At 48.2% G+C, this 20,666-nt stretch overlaps 1 protein-coding gene across 2 annotated transcripts in view; it reads left to right on the plus strand.

The window, feature by feature from the left end:
- LOC123752401 (probable cytochrome P450 49a1) overlaps positions 1 to 20,666 on the plus strand; it is a 315,070-nt gene that overhangs the window by 177,166 nt on the left and 117,238 nt on the right. For both annotated transcript variants that reach the window (XM_069334722.1, XM_069334723.1), the window contains one exon: positions 815 to 1,004. In XM_069334722.1, the coding sequence (XP_069190823.1) occupies positions 815 to 1,004 (190 nt within the window). The remainder of the gene's footprint in view (positions 1 to 814; positions 1,005 to 20,666) is intronic.

Genomic DNA, 20,666 nt, shown 5'->3' on the forward strand with positions numbered 1-20,666 from the left:
ATCACTAGTGCTATCATTAAACTTATTTGTTATCTTAAGACCTGCTCGAAATGATTTGCATGCTATTGGCCTAGCCTGAATTGACCACTTAATCACCATCATACGAATATTTCACAACTCATTGCATCTTCGTGTATTTACAATAAACAAATATATAAATAAATGATGAAGCAAATTTAGAAAAAATCTAATATCTAGTATCTTCTTTTTATGTAATAAGTCTCCCTTATATTCTATTTAAAGTATGAGGAGTGTGAATAATTGTGAAGCTTCTTGTCCTCCTCCAATAGAGGAAACACTACTGTCATAAGTTACTTTCTCTGCCTGGTAAAAGTTCAGTTTTTTTTTTACACTGATTTCGGTTTACTTCACTTATATTTTCTTCCAAGTTTCTTTTTACCTGGTCGTAATTTACTAGTTCCCAATTCCTAAATATTTCTGAAATTTACCTTGTTTCTGAATGTTCCTTCAAGGAAGTACATCAGAGGCTTGACAGATCTGTTCATTTTGCATCCAAACTGCGATCAGTTTATAATCTGCATAAGATTTCTTTTAAAATATAAAGTTACGACCCAGTAGTCATGTTTGTGAAAACGTTCCACTGTGTTTTCTATTTTGGTGGACACTAGAGTATGTAAAAATAGTCCCAAAGTACCCAGTAACAGTTCTGAAGTAAAAACATTTGTTAACAAGTTTCAAAAAGATAAACATTTTTAAGTGGGAACAAATTTGGTGTTAATTGGACCTTCTTCACATTCGTTACTCTGCCTTTTCCATAATCTCCCTCTTATTATTTTTCTTATCTTCCCTTCAGCTCTGTGCCTGGTGGCTCTCAACAAACGTGTGGGATGCCTGGAGGGCAGCGAAGAGGGACAGAGGATCATCAAGGCCGCCATCACCATGATGTCCTGTGCAAATGAGTGTGAATACGGCATCCACCTGTGGCGGTACTTTCCCACCTCGCCCCTCAGGCGCATGTGGAAGGCTCACGACGATCTGCTCGAGTGAGTTCTTTCTACTTTAGCTAAAAAGCCAATAATATTTACCATAAATATCATATACCTTGGCTTTGTGTAGAGCGTAAGGCCTATTAACCCCTGGAGAGTTATTGTGGCCACCATCTGTACTCACCTAGTTGTGCATGTGGGGTGGAGCTTCGGCTCTTTGGTTTCGCCTCTCAAATGTCAATCAACAGATTCTAGACCCTATTGGGTCTATCAAATGTACATTCGAAACTGTGTATGGAGTCAGCCTCTACCACATCACTGCCTAATGCATTTCATTTGTCAACTATCTGACACTGAAAAAAATTCTAATGACTCTGTGGCTCATTTGGCTACTAAGCTTCCACCTGTGTCGCCTTCCACCCGTGCTAACTAGTTTGTCCACCCTGTCAATTCCTCTGAAAATTTTGAACGTGGTGAATATTGTGAGGGGAAACCAACCGGTGATTTATTTGATTTTTTTTTCGAGATATATATAAGAGTTGTTACATTCTTGTACAGCCACTAGTATGTGTAGCGTTTCGGGCAGGTCCCTGGAATACGACCCCCACGAAGAATCGTTTTTACAACCAAGTATACATTTTACTGTTGAGTTAAACAGAGGCTACAGTTAAGGATTTGTGCCCAGTAAATCCTCCCCGGCCAGGATACGAACCCATGACAAAGCGCTCACGGAACGCCAGGCAAGTGTCTTACCACTACACCACGGAGACATACTATTTTAGGAGATTGAATTTATTACTTCTAAGTGGGCTGTATTTTATAATTTATTGTCACCAGTAAACTTCCCTTAACACATTTTGGGGGTTTTCATATTTTAATCATACTGTAATTAAACGGTAGATTTTAGCTAAGCTGTTAAATTAATGTAGTAATGGTTAGTTAAAGTATATATATTGGCCTCAGCTGTTTCAGTAGTTTTGACTGGTCATCACACATCAGATACCCTTGGACATGTGACATGTGAACAATGTCTCATGTGGTCACACTCACCTGGGGATACCATACACCGTAATATCTGATGACGACAAATATGTGCAGGGGTTACATATGAACTTAGATTGTTATAATCATGAGGCTTACCCTTGTAGGTGGTGTCTCCATGTACTCTAACGATCTATCCTAGTCACAAAAAATAATTGTCCAATATAATCAGAACTAAAATGACCAACTAATGTAAATGACTAACTAACGTGGGCTTTTGGGGGACAGGTTCTATATGATATCAACCCCCAGATATTTTTCACTATGTGACGTTTGCAGAATTTCACATCCTAGATTGTACTTATGTTCAGTCTCCTGCTCCCTTCACCTAATTTCATTACTTTACACTTTCCTGAGTTAAACTTTATTAAAAATATTTTCTAGACCATTCCTCCAAATTTGTCCAGGTCATCCTGTAGTCTCTGTCAATGTTCATCTGTCTTGATTCTTCTCATATTGTTTACATCATCGGCAAACATTGAGAGAAATGAGTCTATTCCTCTGGAAGATCGTTAACATATATCAGAAACAGGATGGGTCCAAGTACAGAGCCCTTTGGGACTCGGCTAGTGACATCTCGCCACTCTGATGTCTCCCCCTCACAGTTACCTGCTGTTTCCTGTTGCTTAGATACTTCCTTATCCACTTGAGAACTTTACCTTTTACTGCTGACTGTTTCTTCAACTTTTGTAATAACCTCTTATGGGGGGTCCTATGTCAAAGGCTTTCTGACAGTTCAAGAAAAAGCAGTTTGCCCACGCTTCTCTTCATTGCCTAATTTTTGTTGCCTGTTCATAGCCTATTTAGCTTGTGAGGCACGATTATCAATCCCTAAACCCATTCTGATGGTGTGTTACAAAGCTCCTTCTCTCCAGATGTTCTATGAGCCTTTTCCTTACGATCTTCTACATCCCCTTGTATGGTATACAAGTTAGGGAAACTGGCCGGTAGTTCAGTGCCTCTTGCCTGTCACCCATTTTGAATATTGGGACTACATTAATTGTCTTCCAGCTTTCCGGTAGGTCTCCTGTTTCCAGTGACATGTTATACTCCATAGAGTGTGGAGTCCGAAATTCCCGACCCATATGTAATTTCTAGTGTATCTACCTTTAAATGCAGTAGTATCATTAGGAAAGTAATCATAAACTAGTATAGTTAGGTATACAAAGAAATTCGCATGTCGTGAAATTGATTAGAACATGCGGATTTGCCATCTCAGCAAACACAAAACGTTGCGAAAACTTTCACATATCTCTTCCCATGGGTTTAGGAATAACTTGCATTGAGAATGGTGCAGGAGAGCATTTGAGAAACTTTTAATCCAAAAATCCAAACACATAAGTTTTATAATGAATGTTTTTTTCTAGAACTATTTTGTTCCTGATGTATTGCAAATAGTTTTTACATGTTTATATATAAAATTTATGATGTTTTTATAAATTTCATTAATAAATTGTGAATGATATTTAATGGATGAATGAAACCTTCAAAATACATTTAGTTATTCTATGATCAGAAAAAAGTAGTCGTGTGTGGGCGTAGTCATGTGTGGGCGTAGTCATGTGTGAGTGTAGTCGTGTGTGGTTGTAGTCGTGTGTGGGCATAGTCGTGTGTGGGCGTAGTCGTGTGTGGGCGCAGTCGTGTGTGGGCGTAGTCGTCTGTGGGCGTAGTCGTATGTGGGTGTAGCCGGATGTGTGTGTAGCTGGTCGAGGGTGTAGTCGTGTGTGGGTGTAGTCGTGTGTAGGTGTAGTTGTGTATGGGTGTAGCCGGATGAGTGTGTAGCTTGTCGAGGGTTTAGTCGTGTGGGGGTGTAGTCGTGTGTGGGTGTAGTTGTTTGGGTGTAGTCGTGTGTGGGTGTAGCCAGATGTGTGTGTAGCTGGTCGAGGATGTAGTCGTGTGGGGTTGTAGTTGTGTGTGGGAGTACTCACCTATTTGTGTTTGCGGGGGTTGAGCTCTGGCTCTTTGGTCCCACCTCTCAACCGTCAATCAGCAGGTGTACAGATTCCTGAGCCTATTGGGCTCTATCATATCTACATTTGAAACTGTGTATGGAGTCATCCTCCACCACATTACTTCCTAATACATTCCATTTGTCAACCACTCTTTCACTAAAAAAGTTCTTTCTAATATCTTTGTGGCTCATTTGGGCGCTCAGTTTCCACCTGTGTCCCCTAGTGCGTGTGCCCCTTGTGTTAAATATCCTGTCTTTATCTACCCTATCAATTCCATTGAGAATCTTGAATGTGGTGTTCATGTCCCCCCATAACTCTTCTGTCTTCCAGCGAAGTGAGGTTTAATTCCCGTAGTCTCTCCTCGGAGCTCATACCTCTCAGCTCGGGTACTAGTCTGGTGGCAAACCTTTGAACCTTTTCCAGTTTAGTCTTATCCTTGACAAGACATGGACTCCATGCTGGGGCGGCATACTCCAGGATTGGCCTGACATATGTGGTATACAAAGTTCTGAATGATTCTTTACACAAGTTTCTGAATGTCGTTCGTATGTTGGCCAGCCTGGCATATGCTGCTGATGTTATCCTCTTGATATGTGCTGCAGGAGACAGGTCTGGCGTGATATCAACTCCCAAGTCTTTTTCTTTCTCTGACTCTTGAAGAATTTCCTCTTCCAGATGATACCTTGTATTTGGCCTCCTGCTCCCTACACCTATCTTCATTACATTACATTTGGTCGGATTAAACTCTAACAACCATTTGTGCGACCATTCCTTCAGTTTGTCTAGGTCTTCTTGAAGCCTCAAACAGTCCTCTTCTGTCTTAATCCTTCTCATAATTTTGGCATCGTCCGCAAACATTGAGAGAAATGAGTCTATACCCTCCGGGAGATCATTTACATATATCAGAAACATGATAGGACCGGGTACAGAGCCCTATGGGACACCACTGGTGACTTCACGCCAATCGGTCTCACCTCTCACCATAACTCTCTGCTTCCTATTGCTTAAATACTCCCTTATCCACTGGAGCACCTTACCAGCTACACCTGCCTGTCTCTCCAGCTTATGTACCAGCCTTTTATGCGTTACTGTGTCAAAGGCTTTCCGACAATCCAAGAAAATTCAGTCCGCCCAGCCCTCTCTATCTTGCTTAATCTGTGTCACCTGGTCGTAGAATTCTATTAAGCCAGTCAGGCCAGATTTACCCTCCCTGAACCATGTTGGCGATTTCTCACGAAGTCCCTTCTCTCCAGATGTGCTACCAAGTTCTTTTTCATGATCTTCTCCATCACCTTGCATGGTATACAAATCAAGGACACTGGCCTGTAGTTCAGTGCCTCTTGCCTGTCGCCCTTTTTGTATATTGGAACCACATTCGCCATCTTCCATATTTCTGGTAGGTCTCCCGTTTCCAGTGACCTACTATACACTATGGAGAGTGGCAAGCAAATTGCCTCTGCACACTCTTTCAGTACCCATGGCGAGATCCCGTCTGGACCAACAGCCTTTCTAACAACCAGATCCAGCGTTGTTGTGGGTGGGTGTAGTCGAGTGTAGGTGTAGTCGTGTGTGGGTGTAGTCGTGTGGGGGTGTAGTCGTTTGGGGGTGTAGTCGTGTGGGGGTGTAGTCGTTTGGGGGTGTAGTCGTGTGGGGGTGTAGTCGTGTGTGGGTGTAGTCATGTGTGGGTGTAGTCGTGTGGGGGTGCAGTCATGTGTGGGTGTAGCCGGATGTGTGTGAAGCTGTTTGAGGGTGTAGTCAAGTGTGGGTGTAGTCATGTGTGGGTGTAGTCGTGTGTGGGTGTAGTCATGTGTGGGTGAAGTCGTGTGTGGGTGTAGTCGTTTATGGGTGTAGTCGTGTGTGGGTGTAGTCGTGTGCGGGTGTAGCCAGATGTATGTGTAGCAGATTGAGGGTGTAGTCTTGTGTGGGTGTAGTCGTGTGTAAGTGTAGTCGTGTGTGGGTGTAGTCATGTGTGGGGTGTAGTCATGTGTGGGCGTAGTCATGTGGGTGTAGTCGTGTGTGGGTGTAGTCGTGTGTGGGTGTAGTCGTATGTAGGTGTAGTCGTGTGTGGGTGTAGTCGTGTGTGGATGTAGTCGAGTGTGGATGTAGTTGTATGTGGGTGTAGTCGTGTGTCGGTGTAGTCGTGTGTGGGTGTAGTCATGTGTAGGTGTAGTCGTGTGTGGGCGTAGTTGTGTGTGGGCGTAGTCGTGTGTGGGCGTAGTCGTGTGTGGGCGTATTTGTGTGTGGGCGTAGTCGTGTGTGGGCGTAGTCGTGTGTGGGAGTAGTCGTGTCTGGGCGTAGTCGTGTGTGGGCGTAGTCGTGTGTGGGTGTAGTCGTATATGGGTGTAGTTGTGTGTGGGTGTAGTCGTTTGGGTGTAGCCGGAAGTGTCTGTAGCTGGTCGAGGGTGTAGTCGTGTGTGGGTGTAGTCGTGTGTGGGTGTAGTCGTGTGGGGGTGTAGTCGTGTGGGGGTGAAGTCGTGTGTGGGTGTAGTCGTGTGTGGGTGTAGTCGTGTGTGGGTGTAGTCGTGTGTGGATGTAGCCGGATGTGTGTGTAGCTGATTGAGGGTGTAGTCGTGTGTGGGTGTAGTCGTGTGTGGGTGTAGTCGTGTGTGGGTGTAGTGTGTTGGTGTAGTCGTGTGTGGATGTAGTCGTGTGTGGGTGTAGTTGTGTGTGGGTGTAGTCGTGTGTTGGTGTAGTCGTGTGTGGGTGTAGTTGTGTGTGTGGGTGTATTCGTGTTTGGGTGTAGTCGTGTGAGGGTGTAGTCGTGTGTGGGTGTAGTCGGATGTGTGTGTAGCTGGTCGAGGGTGTAGTCGTGTGGGGGTGTAGTTGTGTGTGGGCGTAGTCGTGTGTGGGCGTAGTCGAGTGTGGGAGTAGTCGCGTGTGGGTGTAGTCGTGTGTGGGTGTAGTCGTGTGTGGGTGTAGTCGTGTGTGGGCGTAGTCGTGTGTGGCGTAGTCGTGTGTGGGTGTAGTCGTATATGGGTGTAGTTGTGTGTGGGTGTAGTCGTTTGGGTGTAGCCGGATGTGTCTGTAGCTGGTCGAGGGTGTAGTCGTGTGTGGGTGTAGTCGTGTGTGGGTGTAGTCGTGTGGTGGTGTTGTCGTGTGTGGGGGTAGTCGTGTGTAGGTGTAGTCGAGTGTGGGTGTAGTCGTGTGAGGGTGTAGTCGTGTGTGGGTGTTGTCGTATATGGGTGTAGTCGTGTGTGGGTGTAGTTGTGTGTGGGTGTCGTGTGTTGGTGTAGTCCTGTGTGGATGTAGTCGTGTGTGGGTGTAGTTGTGTGTGGGTGTAGTCGTGTGTTGGTGTAGTCGTGTGTGGGTGTAGTATTGTGTGGGTGTAGTTGTGTGTGTGGGTGTAGTCGTGTTTGGGTGTAGTCGTGTGAGGGTGTAGTCTTGTGTGGGTGTAGTCGGATATGTGTGTAGCTGGTCGAGGGTGTAGTCGTGTGGGGGTGTAGTCGTGTGTGGGTGTAGTCGTGTGTGTAGCTGGTCGAGGGTGTAGTCGTGTGGGGGTGTAGTCGTGTGTGGGTGTAGTCGTGTGTGGGTGTATTCGGGTGTGGGGTGTAGTCGTGTGTGGGCGTAGTCGTGTGTGGGTGTAGTTGTGTGTGGGTGTAGTCATGTGTGGGTGTAGTCGTGTGTGGGTGTAGTCGTGTGTGGGTGTAGTCGTGTAGTCGTGTGTAGGTGTAGTCGTGTGTGGGCGTAATCGTGTGTGGGTGTAGTTGTGTGTGGATGTAGTCGTGTGTGGGTGTAGTCGTGTGTGGGTGTAGTCGTTTGTGGATGTAGTCGTGTGTGGGTGTAGTTGTGTGTGGGTGTTGTCATGTGTTGGTGTATTCGTGTGTGGATGTAATCGTGTGTGGGTGTAGTCGAGTGTGGGTGTAGTCGTGTGTGGGTGTAGCCGGATGTGTGTGTAGCTGGTCGAGGGTATAGTCGTGTGTGGGTGTAGTCGCGTGTGGGTGTAGTCGTGTGTGGGTGTAGTCGTGTATTGGTGTAGCCGAATGTGTGTGTAACTTGTCGAGGGTGTAGTCGTGTGTGGGTGTAGTCGTGTGAGGGTGTACTCGTGTGTGGGTGTAGTCGTGTGTGGGGTGTAATCGTGTGTGGGTGTAGTCGTGTACTTACCTAATTTACCTAATTGTGCTTGCGTGGGTTGAGCTTTGGCTCTTTGGTCCCGCCTCTCAACTGTCAATCAACTGGTGTACAGATTCCTGAGCCTACTAGGCTCTATCATATCTATATTTGAAACTGTGTTTGGAGTCAGCCTCCACCACATCACTGCCTAAAGCATTCCATTTATTAACTACTCTGACACTGAAAAAATTCTTTCTAACGTCTCTGTGGCTCATCTGGGTACTAAGTTTCCACCAGTGTCCCCTTTATCGTGTTCGACCCGTGCTGATGAGTTTGTCTTTGTCCACCCTGTCAATTCCCTAAGAATTTTGTAGGTGGTTATCATGTCTCTCCTTAATCTTCTGTTTTCCAGGGATGTGAAGTTTAGCTCCTTTAGCTCATTCCTCTCAGTTCCGGGACGAGCCTGGTGGCATACCGCTGAATCTTCTCTAGCTTTGTCTTGTGTTTAACTAGGTATGGACTCCAGGCTGAAGCTGCATACTAGAGGATTGGTCTTACATAAGTGGTATACAGGGTTCTGGAAAATTCCTTACACAAGTTTCTAAAGGCAGTTCTTATGTTGACCAGTTTAGCATATGCCGCTGATGATATTCTTTTGATGTGGGCCTCTGGGGACAGGTTCGGTGTGATATCAACCCCCCAAATCTTTCTCTCTATTTGACTCTTGCAGGATTTCACTTCCCAGATGATACCTTGTGTTCAGCCTCCTGCTCCCTTCGCCTAATTTCATCACCCTACACTTTCCTGAGTTGAACTTTAGGAGCCATTTTCTAGACTATTCCTTCAGTTTATCCAGGTCATCCTGTAGTCTCTGTCTATCTTCATCCGTCTTGATTCTTCTCATAATTTTTGCAACATCAGCAAACATTGAGAGGAATGAGTCTATACCCTCCGGAAGATCGTCTACATATATTAGAAACAGGATGGGTCCAAGTACTGAGCCCTGTGGGACTCTGCTGGTGACATCTCGCCACTCTAATATCTACCCTCTCACCGTTACTCGCTGTTTCCCGTTGCTTAAGTACTCCCTTATCCACTGGAGCACCTTCCCTTTTACTCCTGCCTGTTGCTCCAACTTTTTTTAATAGCCTTTTATGGGGTACTGTGTCAAAGGCTTTTTGAATGCCAGGAAAATGCAGTCGGCCCACCCTTCTCTTTCCTGCCTAATTTTTGTTGCCTGGTCATAAAATTCTATTAAACCTGTGAGGCACGATTTACCATCCCTGAACCCATGTTGGTGGTGCATTACAAAGTTATTTCCCTCCAGATGCTCTACGAGCCTTTTCCTCACGATCTTCTCCAACACCTAGCATGGTATACATCTTAAGGAAACTGGCCTGTAGTTCAGTGCCTCTTGCCTGTCACCCTTCTTGTATATTGGGACCACGTTAGCTGTCTTCCAACTTTCTGGTAAGTCTCCTGTTTCCAGTGACCTGTTATACTCCATAGAGAGTGGCACACTTAGTGCTTCTGCACCTTCCTTTAGTATCCATGGTGAGATTCTGTCAGGCCCAACAGCCTTTGTCACATCCAGCTCCAGCAGACACCTTTTGACCTCATCACTGGTGAGGTCAAATTCTTCCAAGGTTGCTTGGTTTGCCGTCTCCTCACTTAGTGCAGGGGCTTCTTCTTGTTCTATTGTGAAGACCTCCTGGAATCTTGTTGAGTACTTCACACACTTCCTTGTCTTTCTCTGTGTATCTGTTCTCCACTTTCTGCAGCTTCATCACTTATTCCTTCACTGCTGTTTTCCCTCATGATGTGGCTGTGGAGCAGCTTTGGTTGGGTCTTGGCTTTACTCGCGATGTCATTTTCAAACTGTCTCTCTGCTTCCCTCCTCACTTTGAGGTACTCCTTTCTGGCCCTCTGGTATCTCTCCATGTTCTTTTACTCAGTTGTTTTGCTACCTTGCATTCCTGGTCGAACCATGGGTTTTTCTGTTGTTTTTCGTTTTTCTTCTTTTGGACGGGGATAAACCTGTCTGCAGCTTCCTGGCACTTCTGGGTGACAAAATCCATCATGACCTGCACATTCTTGTCTCTATGTTCTGTTTCCCATGGTATTCCCCCTGAGGAAGTTCCTCATCACATCATATTTTCCTCTTCGTTAATTCAGTCTTTTTCCCTCCGATCCCATCCTTGGATAGGTTATCCCTACCTCCACCAAGTACTCAAAGGTCAGTACACTGTGGTCACTTATTCCTATGGGGCTTCAACTTTGACTTCCCTTATTTCTGACTCATTCAGGGTGAATATCAAGTCGAGTCTAGCTGGTTCATCATTGCCTCTCACTCTTGTGGGTTCCTTGACATGCTGGCTCAGAAAATTCCTTGTTGCCACTTCCAAGAGTTTAGCTCTCCACGTATCTACACCTCCATGTGGGTCCCCATTCTCCCAGTCTATCTTTCCATGGTTAAAATCGTCCATGATTAAGAGTCTTGAGCCATTCCTGCAGGTAACTGAAGCTGCTCTCTCTATTATATTAATGGTTGCCATGTTGTTCCTATCAAACTCCTGTCTAGGTCTTCTGTCATTTAGGGGAGGGTTGTAAATGACTGCCACTATTATCTTAGGTCCACCCATTGTTATAGTTCCTGTTATGTAATTTCTGAATCCGTCACAGCCCGGAATTTCCATCTCATCAAAACTCCAGTCCTTCCTTATCAGCAGGGCCACTCCTCAACCTCCTCTCCCTTCCCTCGCTTTCCTTACTATATAGTAGTCCTTTGGAAACCCAGCATCTGTTATGACTCCTGACAATTTTGTTTCCATTAGTCCTATTACATCAGGGTTTTCTTCTTGCGCCCTTTCTGCCAGTTCACTTGCTTTATTGGTAATCCCATCAATGTTTGAGTACATTACCTTGAAGCTCACTTTCTTATATCCAATTTCACCCTCACTTTCCACAAGTGTAGGAAGTTGTTCCGTGGTCATTGCTACTTGAGTAGGCTCATCCTTCTGTGAGGTAGTTGCCAGGGGTTCAGGGAAAGGGGGAGTGGGGGATGGAGGGCTTAGGTCTTCCTCAGGCCTGCTTGGGGCAGGAAGAAGTCCTGGGTGTGTGGGGTGTAGTCGTGTGGGGGTGTAGTCATGTGGGGGTGTAGTCGTGTGGGGGTGTAGTCGTGTGTGGGTGTAGTCGTGTGTGAGTGTAGCCGGATGTGTGTGTAGCTGATTGAGGGTGAAGTCGAGTGTGGGTGTAGACGTGTGGGTGTAGTAGTGTGTGGGTGTAGTCGTGTGTGGGTGTAGTCGTGTATGGGTGTAGTCGTGTGTGGGTGTAGTCGTGTGTGGGTGTAGCCGGATGTGTGTGTAGCTGATTGAGGGTGTAGTCGTGTGTGGGTGTAGTCATGTGTGGGTGTAGTCGTGTGTGTAGTCATGTGTGGGTGTAGTCGTCTGTAGGTGTAGTCGTATTTGGGCGTAGTCGTGTGTGGGTGTAATTGTGTGTGGGTATAGTCGTGTGTGGGTGTAGTCGTGTGTGGATGTAGTCGTGTTTGGGCGTAGTCGTGTGTGGGTGTAGTCGTGTGTGGGTGTAGTCGTGTGTGGTTGTAGTCGTGTGTGGGTGTAGTCGAGTGTGGATGTAGTCGTGTGTGGGTGTAGCCGAATGTTTGTTTAGCTGATTGAGGATGTAGTCGTGTGCGGGTGTAGTCGTGTGTGGGTGAAGTCTTGTGTGGGTGTAGTCGTGTGTGGGTGTAGCCGGGGTTGAGTGTAGCTGATTGAGGGTGTCGACTGGGTACACATGAGAGCGGTGGAGACAGGGGATAGGACATGCTAACGGTCGTGGTGACCTGACTGTGTCCGAACACTCGGGAGAGCTTTGAAATTATGAAAGGAAATGCAGTAAATATTAAAAAAAATAGTAAATATGCAGCAAGAAAATAAGACATATCAATTCATTATTATTATTGCCGGTTTAAAAATTAAAAAATTGATGGAAATATTTCTCAATTCAGATGATATAATGTTGGGGTATAGTTTGAGATTTCGAACACTGCCACTATTCCCCCAGAGGCGGCAGTCTGCCTCTAGGCCTTGTCCTGTGAACACGTGGTCGCTGCTTTTACACACCACTACACAACCCTACACCCACCCCCCACACCACCGCCGCTACCCCCAACACCACCGCTGCCACTCCCCACACCACCACCCCCCACTCCCCACACCACCACCCCCCACTCCCCACACCACCGCCGCCACACCCCACACCACCGTCGCCACCCCCCACACCACCACTACTGCAACCCCCCACCACACCACCGCCGCCACCCCCCCACCACACCTCCGCCGCCACCTCCAACACCTCCGCTGCCACCCCCCACACCACCGCTGCCACCCCCCACACCACCGCTGCCACCCCCCACACCACCGCTGCCACCCCCCACACCACCGCCGCTACCCCCCACACCACCGCCGCTACCCCCCACACCACCGCCGCTACCCCCCACACCACCGCCGCTACCCCCCACACCACCGCCGTCACCCCCCACACCACCGCCGCCACCTCCAAAACCACCGCCGCCACCTCCAAAACCACCGCCACCACCTCCGCCACCACCCCCAACACCATCGCTGCCACCTATAACACCACCGCACACCTCCAACACCACCACCACCACTCCCAACACCACCGCAGCCACCCCCACTACACGACACCACACCCCTACATCAGTCTACTATAACACACCACCATATCACACAACTACACCACACCACTACACCAGGCTACTACACCATGCTACTACACCATGCCACTACACCATGCCACTACACCACCACTACACTACTACAACTACTACACCACTACTACACTACTACACCAGGTTACTACACCACCACTACACTACTACACCAGGCTACTATACCACACCACTACACCAGGGTACTACATCAGGCTACTACACTACACCAGGGTACTACATCAGGCTACTACACCACACCACTACACCAAGGTACTACATCAGGTTACTACACCAGGCTACTACACAATGCCACTACACCAGGCTACTACACCACGCGACAACACCAGGCTACTGCACAATGCCACAACACCAGGCTACTACACCACTGTACAGAAATAACATCACATGAGACCAGAAGACATGGCAGGATGTGCAGAATACCCCCGTTGAAAAGCAGAGGTGCAACAGGTACTCTGAGAGAGAACTCTATCAACATCAGAGGCCCGAGGCTGTTCAACACACTTCCACTACTCATAAGGGGCATAACTGGCAGACCCCTCACAGTGTTCAAGAGAGAACTGGATAAGCATCTCCAAAGGACACCTGATCAACCAGGCTGTGACTCATACGTCAGGCGCAGCCGCGTCCAACAGCATGGTTGATCAGTCCAGCAACCAGGAGGCCTGGTCGACGACCAGGCCGCGGGGACGCTAAACCCCGGAAGCACCTCAAAGTAACCTCAAGGTACTATACCATGCCACTACATGCCACAATACCAGGCTACTACACCATGGGACAACAGCATGCCACTTCCAGACTACTACATGCCAGTACACCATGCCACTACACCTGGCTACTACATCATGCTACTACACCAGGCTACTACACCACACCACTACACCATACTACTGCACCAGGCTATTACACCGGGATACTACACTATACCCCCCTCCCCGCTCAGCTCGTTGTTGCCGTGAGGGGGGCTTAGTGGGCAGCTGCCGGAGTGTGATGCTCCTTGGGACAGTCCTCTGTCCTTTTCTAGCCTTGTGCTCCTGCTGCCATCCTCTCCAATTCTGCTGAGCACCTTTTCCTTTTCCTTCTGTTTCGTTTTTCTCCCCCCTCTTCTCCTATCTGCTTGCCCTTTCCTGCCGACCTTTTGCTTGTTCTAGTTCTTCCCTTGGACTTCTTCTATTTTGACGCCCAAGTGCTTGAGGAGGCATACTCTTGCACCCATAGAACTGTAGTACCCGACGTCGAGAGCGAGGGGAACCTTTTATTGTCAATCCCCCTTTCGTCGCTGAACCCGATCTCGACGAACTGTCAGTTCTTAAGGTGGCGTTTGTGGGGCGTATACTCACGCACCCCTAGGAGGCCCCGGCAAGAGCAATAGCTTCTTGTTGGGTGTCCTGCCTCTAATTGTGGCTCCATGGTGGGTGTTGGGGCACATTCGTGAATGAATATTCCTTTTCGTGGGCCAAATATTTTGATCTCCTCCCTCTTGATTCTGCGCCTCCTGACGATTTCTCCCTCCATCGACATCTCGTTGATTCCGTGGATGCCTCCATTACTTTCAACCCCACTCGGCGGATATTCGACATATCCTTGCTGCCCAGGGCCATTCTATTCTCCAGGTGGACACGTTTACTCGTCCCCCTCATGGTAGTCGCCGTCAACCCCTCCGGGTTGTGAAGATTACCTTTGATGGTAGGACCCTTCCACCCTCTGTCATTCTTGCTGGTGCCAGGTGCTCTGTCCAGGAGTACATTCCTTCTCCTCGGCTCTGTAACAAGAGCTGGAGGTTTGGGCATGGTGCCCTCCGCTGCTCAGGGACTGTCTCTCTCTGTCCTTTGTGTGGTGGCGAAGGGCACTCTAAGTCGGAGTGCACTTCTCCCCAGGCTCCTTGCCTCAACTGCGGTGAGGCCCATCCTACCTTCTCCCGTGCATGTGTCCATTACAAGCTTGAGGCAGCCGTCTTCACCTTGAAGCACCGGGAATGTTTATCTTTTCCTGAAGCAAGACGCCAGGTTTGCCGGCTCCCGCCATATGCTAATATCTCTTTATGCTAATATCTCTTATGCTCGCGTGTTGCGCTCTTCCTTTCCTCGTCCTTCCCACCTTCCTCAGACTCACAACCGTTTCCGGGCCTTGGACCCTGATATGCCCACTGCCCCCTCCTCTGTTCCTTTGGGTTCTCTCCCGAAGGATCCACCTCCTGGTCCTCTGTCTGGGGTTCCCCTTCTTTCTACCCGGTCTGTTTTGTCTCCTGTGTCTTCTTCCTCGTCTTCCTCCGTTCCTCCTTCCCATCCTTCCCCTCCGTTTCTTGACTCTCCCCGCACCTGCCTTTGGTGCGGGCTGATGTCCATCGCTCTCCAAACGGCCGTCATGTGTGCTCTCGTTCATCTTCTCCTGTTGAGACGCTAGAATCCGTTGCCCAGTAAGTGGTTGCTGGGACACCTGTCTCTTTAAGTCAGAAACGTAAGCCTGGCTCCTCTCCTTCCTCCTCCCCAGCGGGTAAGAAGGTTTCGCTTTCTTCCTCGGCCCCTACTTCTGCCTCTCTCGCTCCTTTCCCTCCCATTTCGGTGGTTGCGCCCCCTGTTCCTGCTATGGAGGTTTCTTTAGCCCCTGCTTCCCTCTCGGTTGCTGCCCTTGCTGAGGTGCGCTCCCCTCTTTCTACCCCCCCACTTCCTGCTGCTGTCCTTGACTGCTCCCCTCCGTTGTCTCCTCCTCTTCCTCCTCTGGACCCCGCCCGCCCACCTCTGGTCTGTTCTCCCACCTCCATCCCTCCGTCTTTGCTCAGTTTACCCATGCCCCCTAACCCTGACTTTGCTGACCCTGATATTCTTTAACGTGCTCTGTTGCTCTTTTGCCTTTGTTTCTTCCTTGTTCTCTGTTTTCGTCCTTTCTCTTCTCGTCGATGTCTATTCTTCAATGGAACGTTCGAGGTTATTACGCCAATTTCCTCGAACTCCAGCTTCTGATTTCGCGGTTTCAATGATCACTTCCATGGAAGTGATCATTTCCCCGTCCTTGTTTCCTTTTTCTCTTTTCGCCCTTCCCTCTCTTTCCCTAGGTGGCAGTTTGCTAAGGCGGACTGGACCCTATTTACCCTCAGTGCTGCTCTCTCTGACCTCTCACTTCTGCCTCTCTCTCACGCTCTCCTCCTTTTTCATGACACTGTCTTCAACGCTGCCCTCTGCTCTATTCCTCGCTCTTCCTCTCGGGGTACATGGAAGTGCGTTCCCTGGTGGAATGCGGACTGTGCTCGGGCTCTCCGCTGTAAGCGTGCAGCCTGGAAGAGGCACCGCCGTAGGCAGACGGCCGATTCTTTTCTTTTCTTTCGGAAAGCGAGTGCGGTGGCCCGTAGGGCCATCCATACGGCTAAACGTGAATGTTGGGCATCTTATGTCTCAACAATTACGTCTGAAACTCCTCTGGCCCAGATCTGGAAGCGTATCCGCAAGATAGCGGGTAAGTTCGTTCCCGATGTTTCACCGGTCCTTCACCTCCATGATACTCTTGTGGCGGACCCGTTGCAGGTCGCTTCCGTACTGGGTTCCCACTTTTGTTCTGTTAGCTCTGCTCTTCATCTTCCCCAATCTTTCCTTCTTCGTAAACCTGTCCTCGAGTCTCGTCCTTTAGATTTCTGCACTCGTCGTCAGCTTCCCTATAATTATCCCTTTTCTCTCTCTGAGCTTCGTTCTGCCCTGGCCCTCTGGGGTTTTACGGCGGCGGGCCCCAATGGTATTCATTATGAGATGCTTCGCCATCTCCCTCTGTGCACGTCTCAGTATTTACCGAGTCTGTATAATCGGATCTGGGAGTCGTCGTCAGTCCCTGAGGACTGGCTCGATGCTGTTGTCCTTCCTGTTCGCAAAAAGGGGTCTCTGGGTACTTCCCCTAAGGACTTTCGCCCTATTGCCCTCACAAGTTGTGTCTGCAAACTCTTTGAACGTATAGTTAACGTTCCTCTGATGTGGTTCCTGGAACACCATAACCTTCTCTCCCCTTCTCAATTTGCTTTTGCTGCGAAGACCTCCGTTGTTGCCGTCCTTTTTGACCTGGAAAAGGCTTCCGTTGTTGCCGTCCTTTTTGACCTGGAAAAGGCTTATGACACCACTTGGCGGTATCATATTCTATCTCAATTTCATTCTTTTGGCCTTCGTGGTCATCTCCCTCTCTTTCTCCGCAGCTTCCTCTCTCGTTGTTCCTTTCGGGTGCGCCTTGGTACCGCTCTCTCTGCCTTTTTTCAGCAATACGAAGGTGTGCCCCAGGGTAGTGTTCTGAGCACTACTCTTTTTCTGGTTGCCTTCAATAGTCTCCTTTCCTCTCTTCCTCCAGGTGTCTTCTCCGCTCTCTATCTTGAGGTTATCTTGAGATGATTTCGGGGCCTTTTTAGTGTCCCCGGGGGCCCGGTCCTTGACCAGGCCTTCACCCCCAGGAAGCAGCCTGTGACAGCTGACTAACATCCAGGTACCTATTTTACTGCTAGGTAACAGGGGCATAGGGTGAAAGAAACTTTGCCCATTTTTCTCGCCGGCGCCTGGGATCGAACCCAGGACCACAGGATCACAAGTCCAGCGTGCTGTCCGCTCGGCCGACCGGCTCCCTATGTCGATGATCTTACCCTTTGCTGTCAGGGTGATGATTCGCCTCTCCTTCAGCGCCTGCTTCAACTTGCAATTGATGCCGTGTCATCTTGGGCCACCGATCATTTCTTCAAGTTCTCTACTTCTAAGACTTGTGCCATGACTTTTACTCGGAAATGGGTCGTTCTTCGTCCCTCTTTGTCACTTTATGGTCATCCCCTTGAGTACAAAGATTCAGCGAAGCTTTTGGGGTTATTCCTTGACTCTTGTTTGTCTTGGTCTCCCCATATCTCTTACCTCCGTGTTGAGTGCTCTAAGGCTCTTATCCTCCGTCGGGTCTTTTCCCATACTTCTTGGGGGGCAGATAGGCGCACTCTCCTTGCTTTACATTCCTCTCTCGTCCTGTCTAAGCTCGATTATGGTTGCCTTGCTTACTCGTCTGCTTCTCCTTCTACTCTTCGCCGTCTTGATGCTTTGCACCATACTGGGTTGCGCCTCAGTTCTGGTGCCTTTCGTTCGACTCCCGTCCTTAGCTTGTATGTTGACACTGGCTTCCTGTCTCTCCAAGTCCGCCGTGATTGCTACTGTCTTCGCTATCTTGCGCGGTCCTTACAACATCCTTCCTCTCGCCTCTGTCGTGCTTTAACTTTTACCCCTCCTGCGGTTCCTGTTCCTCTTCACCACCTCCCTCTTTCTGTCCGGTTATCTCGCCTACAGGACTCTCTTTCCGTTTGTATTTCTAATGTTTCTCCTCGTGTTGTTCCTTTTTTGCCCCCGTGGAGAGTCCCTCTTCCGCGGTTTTGTACATCCTTGCCCCGTATCACTAAAGCTTTTACCCCTCCTACGGTTCTCAAACGCCTTTTTCTCGAGCACTTTTCTTCTCACTCCCGCTCCGTTTCTGTCTTCACCGATGGGTCTAAGTCTGCAGACGGTGTTGACTACTCTGTTGTTTTTCTTGATCGCACTTATATGTGTCATTTACCTCTGGAGACTAGCATCTTTACAGCGGAGCTTTATGCTATTCTCTATGCTCTTCGTCTCCTGCTTTGTCGTTGTCAGTCTTCCTTTGTAGTTGTTGTTGACTCTCGTAGTGCCCTCATGGCTCTCGGGTCCTTTAATCCGGTTCATCCAGTAGTTGTCGAGATCCAGCATTGGCTGTTTCTTGTTCACAGTAAATTTAAGTCGGTTGAGTTTTGTTGGGTTCCCAGCCATATTGGTGTGTCTTTAAATGAGCGTGCGGATGCTGCCGCCAAGGAAGCTGTCCGTTCTTGTCCCATCTCTCGTAAAGGTATTCCGTATTCGGACTTTTACCCGGTTATCCATTCCTCCGTCCTTACCCGTTGGCAGGCTTCTTGGTTGTCTGTTACTGGTAACAAACTACGTAATCTTAAATGTTGTGTTTCCTCGTGGCCGTCCTCCTTCCACCGTAACCGGCGGTGGGAAACAGCTCTGGTGAGGTTGCGTATTGGCCATACTCGCTTAACCCATGGTCACTTGATGGAGCACCGCCCTGCTCCTTATGGTCCTAGTTGCATTGTCCCTCTTACGGTCGTACATGTCCTTCTTGAATGTCATGACTTCCAGGACGAGCATGTGTCTTGCTTTCCGACCGCCCCTGGCGGTCACCTGTCCCTCAATAGAATTCTTGGGGACTCGGATACTTTTGATATCGTTCGCCTCATGCGTTTTTGTTCTCGTATTGGCATCCTTGGTGATATTTAGCGCCCTCTGATTATTTTGCACATTTAATGGTGCTACATAGCCTTCCCGGTTTGGTGCCTTCTTTTGATAATTACTTACTTATCTCTCCCATGTTGTTTTTCATTCTCCCAGTCTATCTTTACGGGGTTGAAGTCGCTCATGATTCCATGTCTGGGTTCATTCCAACAAGCAGCTGAAGCTTCTCTCTCTATTATGTTAATCGTTGCCATGTTGTTTCTATTGAACTCTTTTCTGGATCATCTGTCATTTAATGGAGGGTTGTAAAGGACTGCTACCATTACCTTAGGCCTACCCATTGTCATAGTTCCTGTTATGTAGTCTCTGAATCCTTCACTGCCCAGAATATTCATCTCTTCAAAACTCCAGTCCTTCCTTATCAGCAGTGCCAATCTTCCTCCTCCTTCTCTTTCCTTACTATATAGTAGTAATGCAGATTGATTTCATGTGTTATGATGCCTGACAATTTTGTTTCGGTGAGTCATACGGGTTTCATGCTTTGCCTTTTCGGTCAGTTCACTTACTTTATTAGTAATCCCATCGATGTTTGAGAATATTACCTTGAACATGACCATTCCAATATCCATTATCACACACACTTCCTACTGATGTAAGAAGTTGTTCTATCATCAGGGCTACTACTTGCATAGGCTCATCCTTCTGTGGGGTAGTTACCAGGGGGTTTGGATGGAGGTGGGGTGAGGGATGGAGGGCTTAGTTCTGGCATGGGCCTGCTTAGAGCAGGAAGAAAACCTGGGTATGGGGACACAGGGGGTGTACTGGGTGGTGGGGGACGGGAGAGAGTATTTGGGTGGCATGGTGGTCATTACGTAGAGGAAGGGATGGTTTTGGCTAAGGGTGGGGGGAATCCTAAGGGACGGCAGGTGTGAGTGTTGCAGTCCCCTTTGAGGTTCATGAATTGCTGGTTTTGTTTTCCCTACTTCCCTCTGGGATTGTTGGGTTGGAGTCTGAGGTTACCTGGCTCCCTTCCCTCTCCTGGCACCTTTTCCTTGCATCTTTTGCCTGCATTATCTTGTCCCTGGTCATGTCCTTCTGAAGGAATATCTCTCTATTCCATTACATTTTGTCGTTTGCTCTTCTTTACTAGAATATCCTCTTTGGTGGCCTCATTCCTGAATATTTCCTTTATCAATCGATTTTTGCCTTTGTTGTACTTCTTAAGCCTGAAAGCTTTCTTTATGCTTGCTCAGCCCTCTCAATTTGTATCTCCTTCAGGGTCCCTAACACCGCAGCTTTTTTCTTAGCCCACCACTTTTTCTGACTGGAACCTTCTTGTTCCTACTATTACTACAGTTTTTTCCTTTCGATTAGCTGACTCGTGCATATTGCTACCGCCCATGAAGTTACTACTTACATTGCAACTTCCGTGACTATGGACATGGCTTCTGATCTCTTCCTCAGCATTTCAGCAAAGGTGGCACCCATTTTAGAGCTCCCTGCTAGTGCTATATACGGTGCTACCTGGGAGTTGATTGCCAGGACCTGAGTAGGGTATTTTTTAGTTTTTTTTTATTTCGTCCTGCACTGCTCTCAGATACATTTGTTGTTTAATTAAGGTGTTCCTCATATCTTTCAATTCCCCAATTATTTCCCTCCATGCACGAGCGATCACTTCCATGTG

Source organism: Procambarus clarkii, chromosome 31 (assembly GCF_040958095.1).
Source record: "Procambarus clarkii isolate CNS0578487 chromosome 31, FALCON_Pclarkii_2.0, whole genome shotgun sequence".
NCBI classification, from domain to species: domain Eukaryota; kingdom Metazoa; phylum Arthropoda; class Malacostraca; order Decapoda; family Cambaridae; genus Procambarus; species Procambarus clarkii.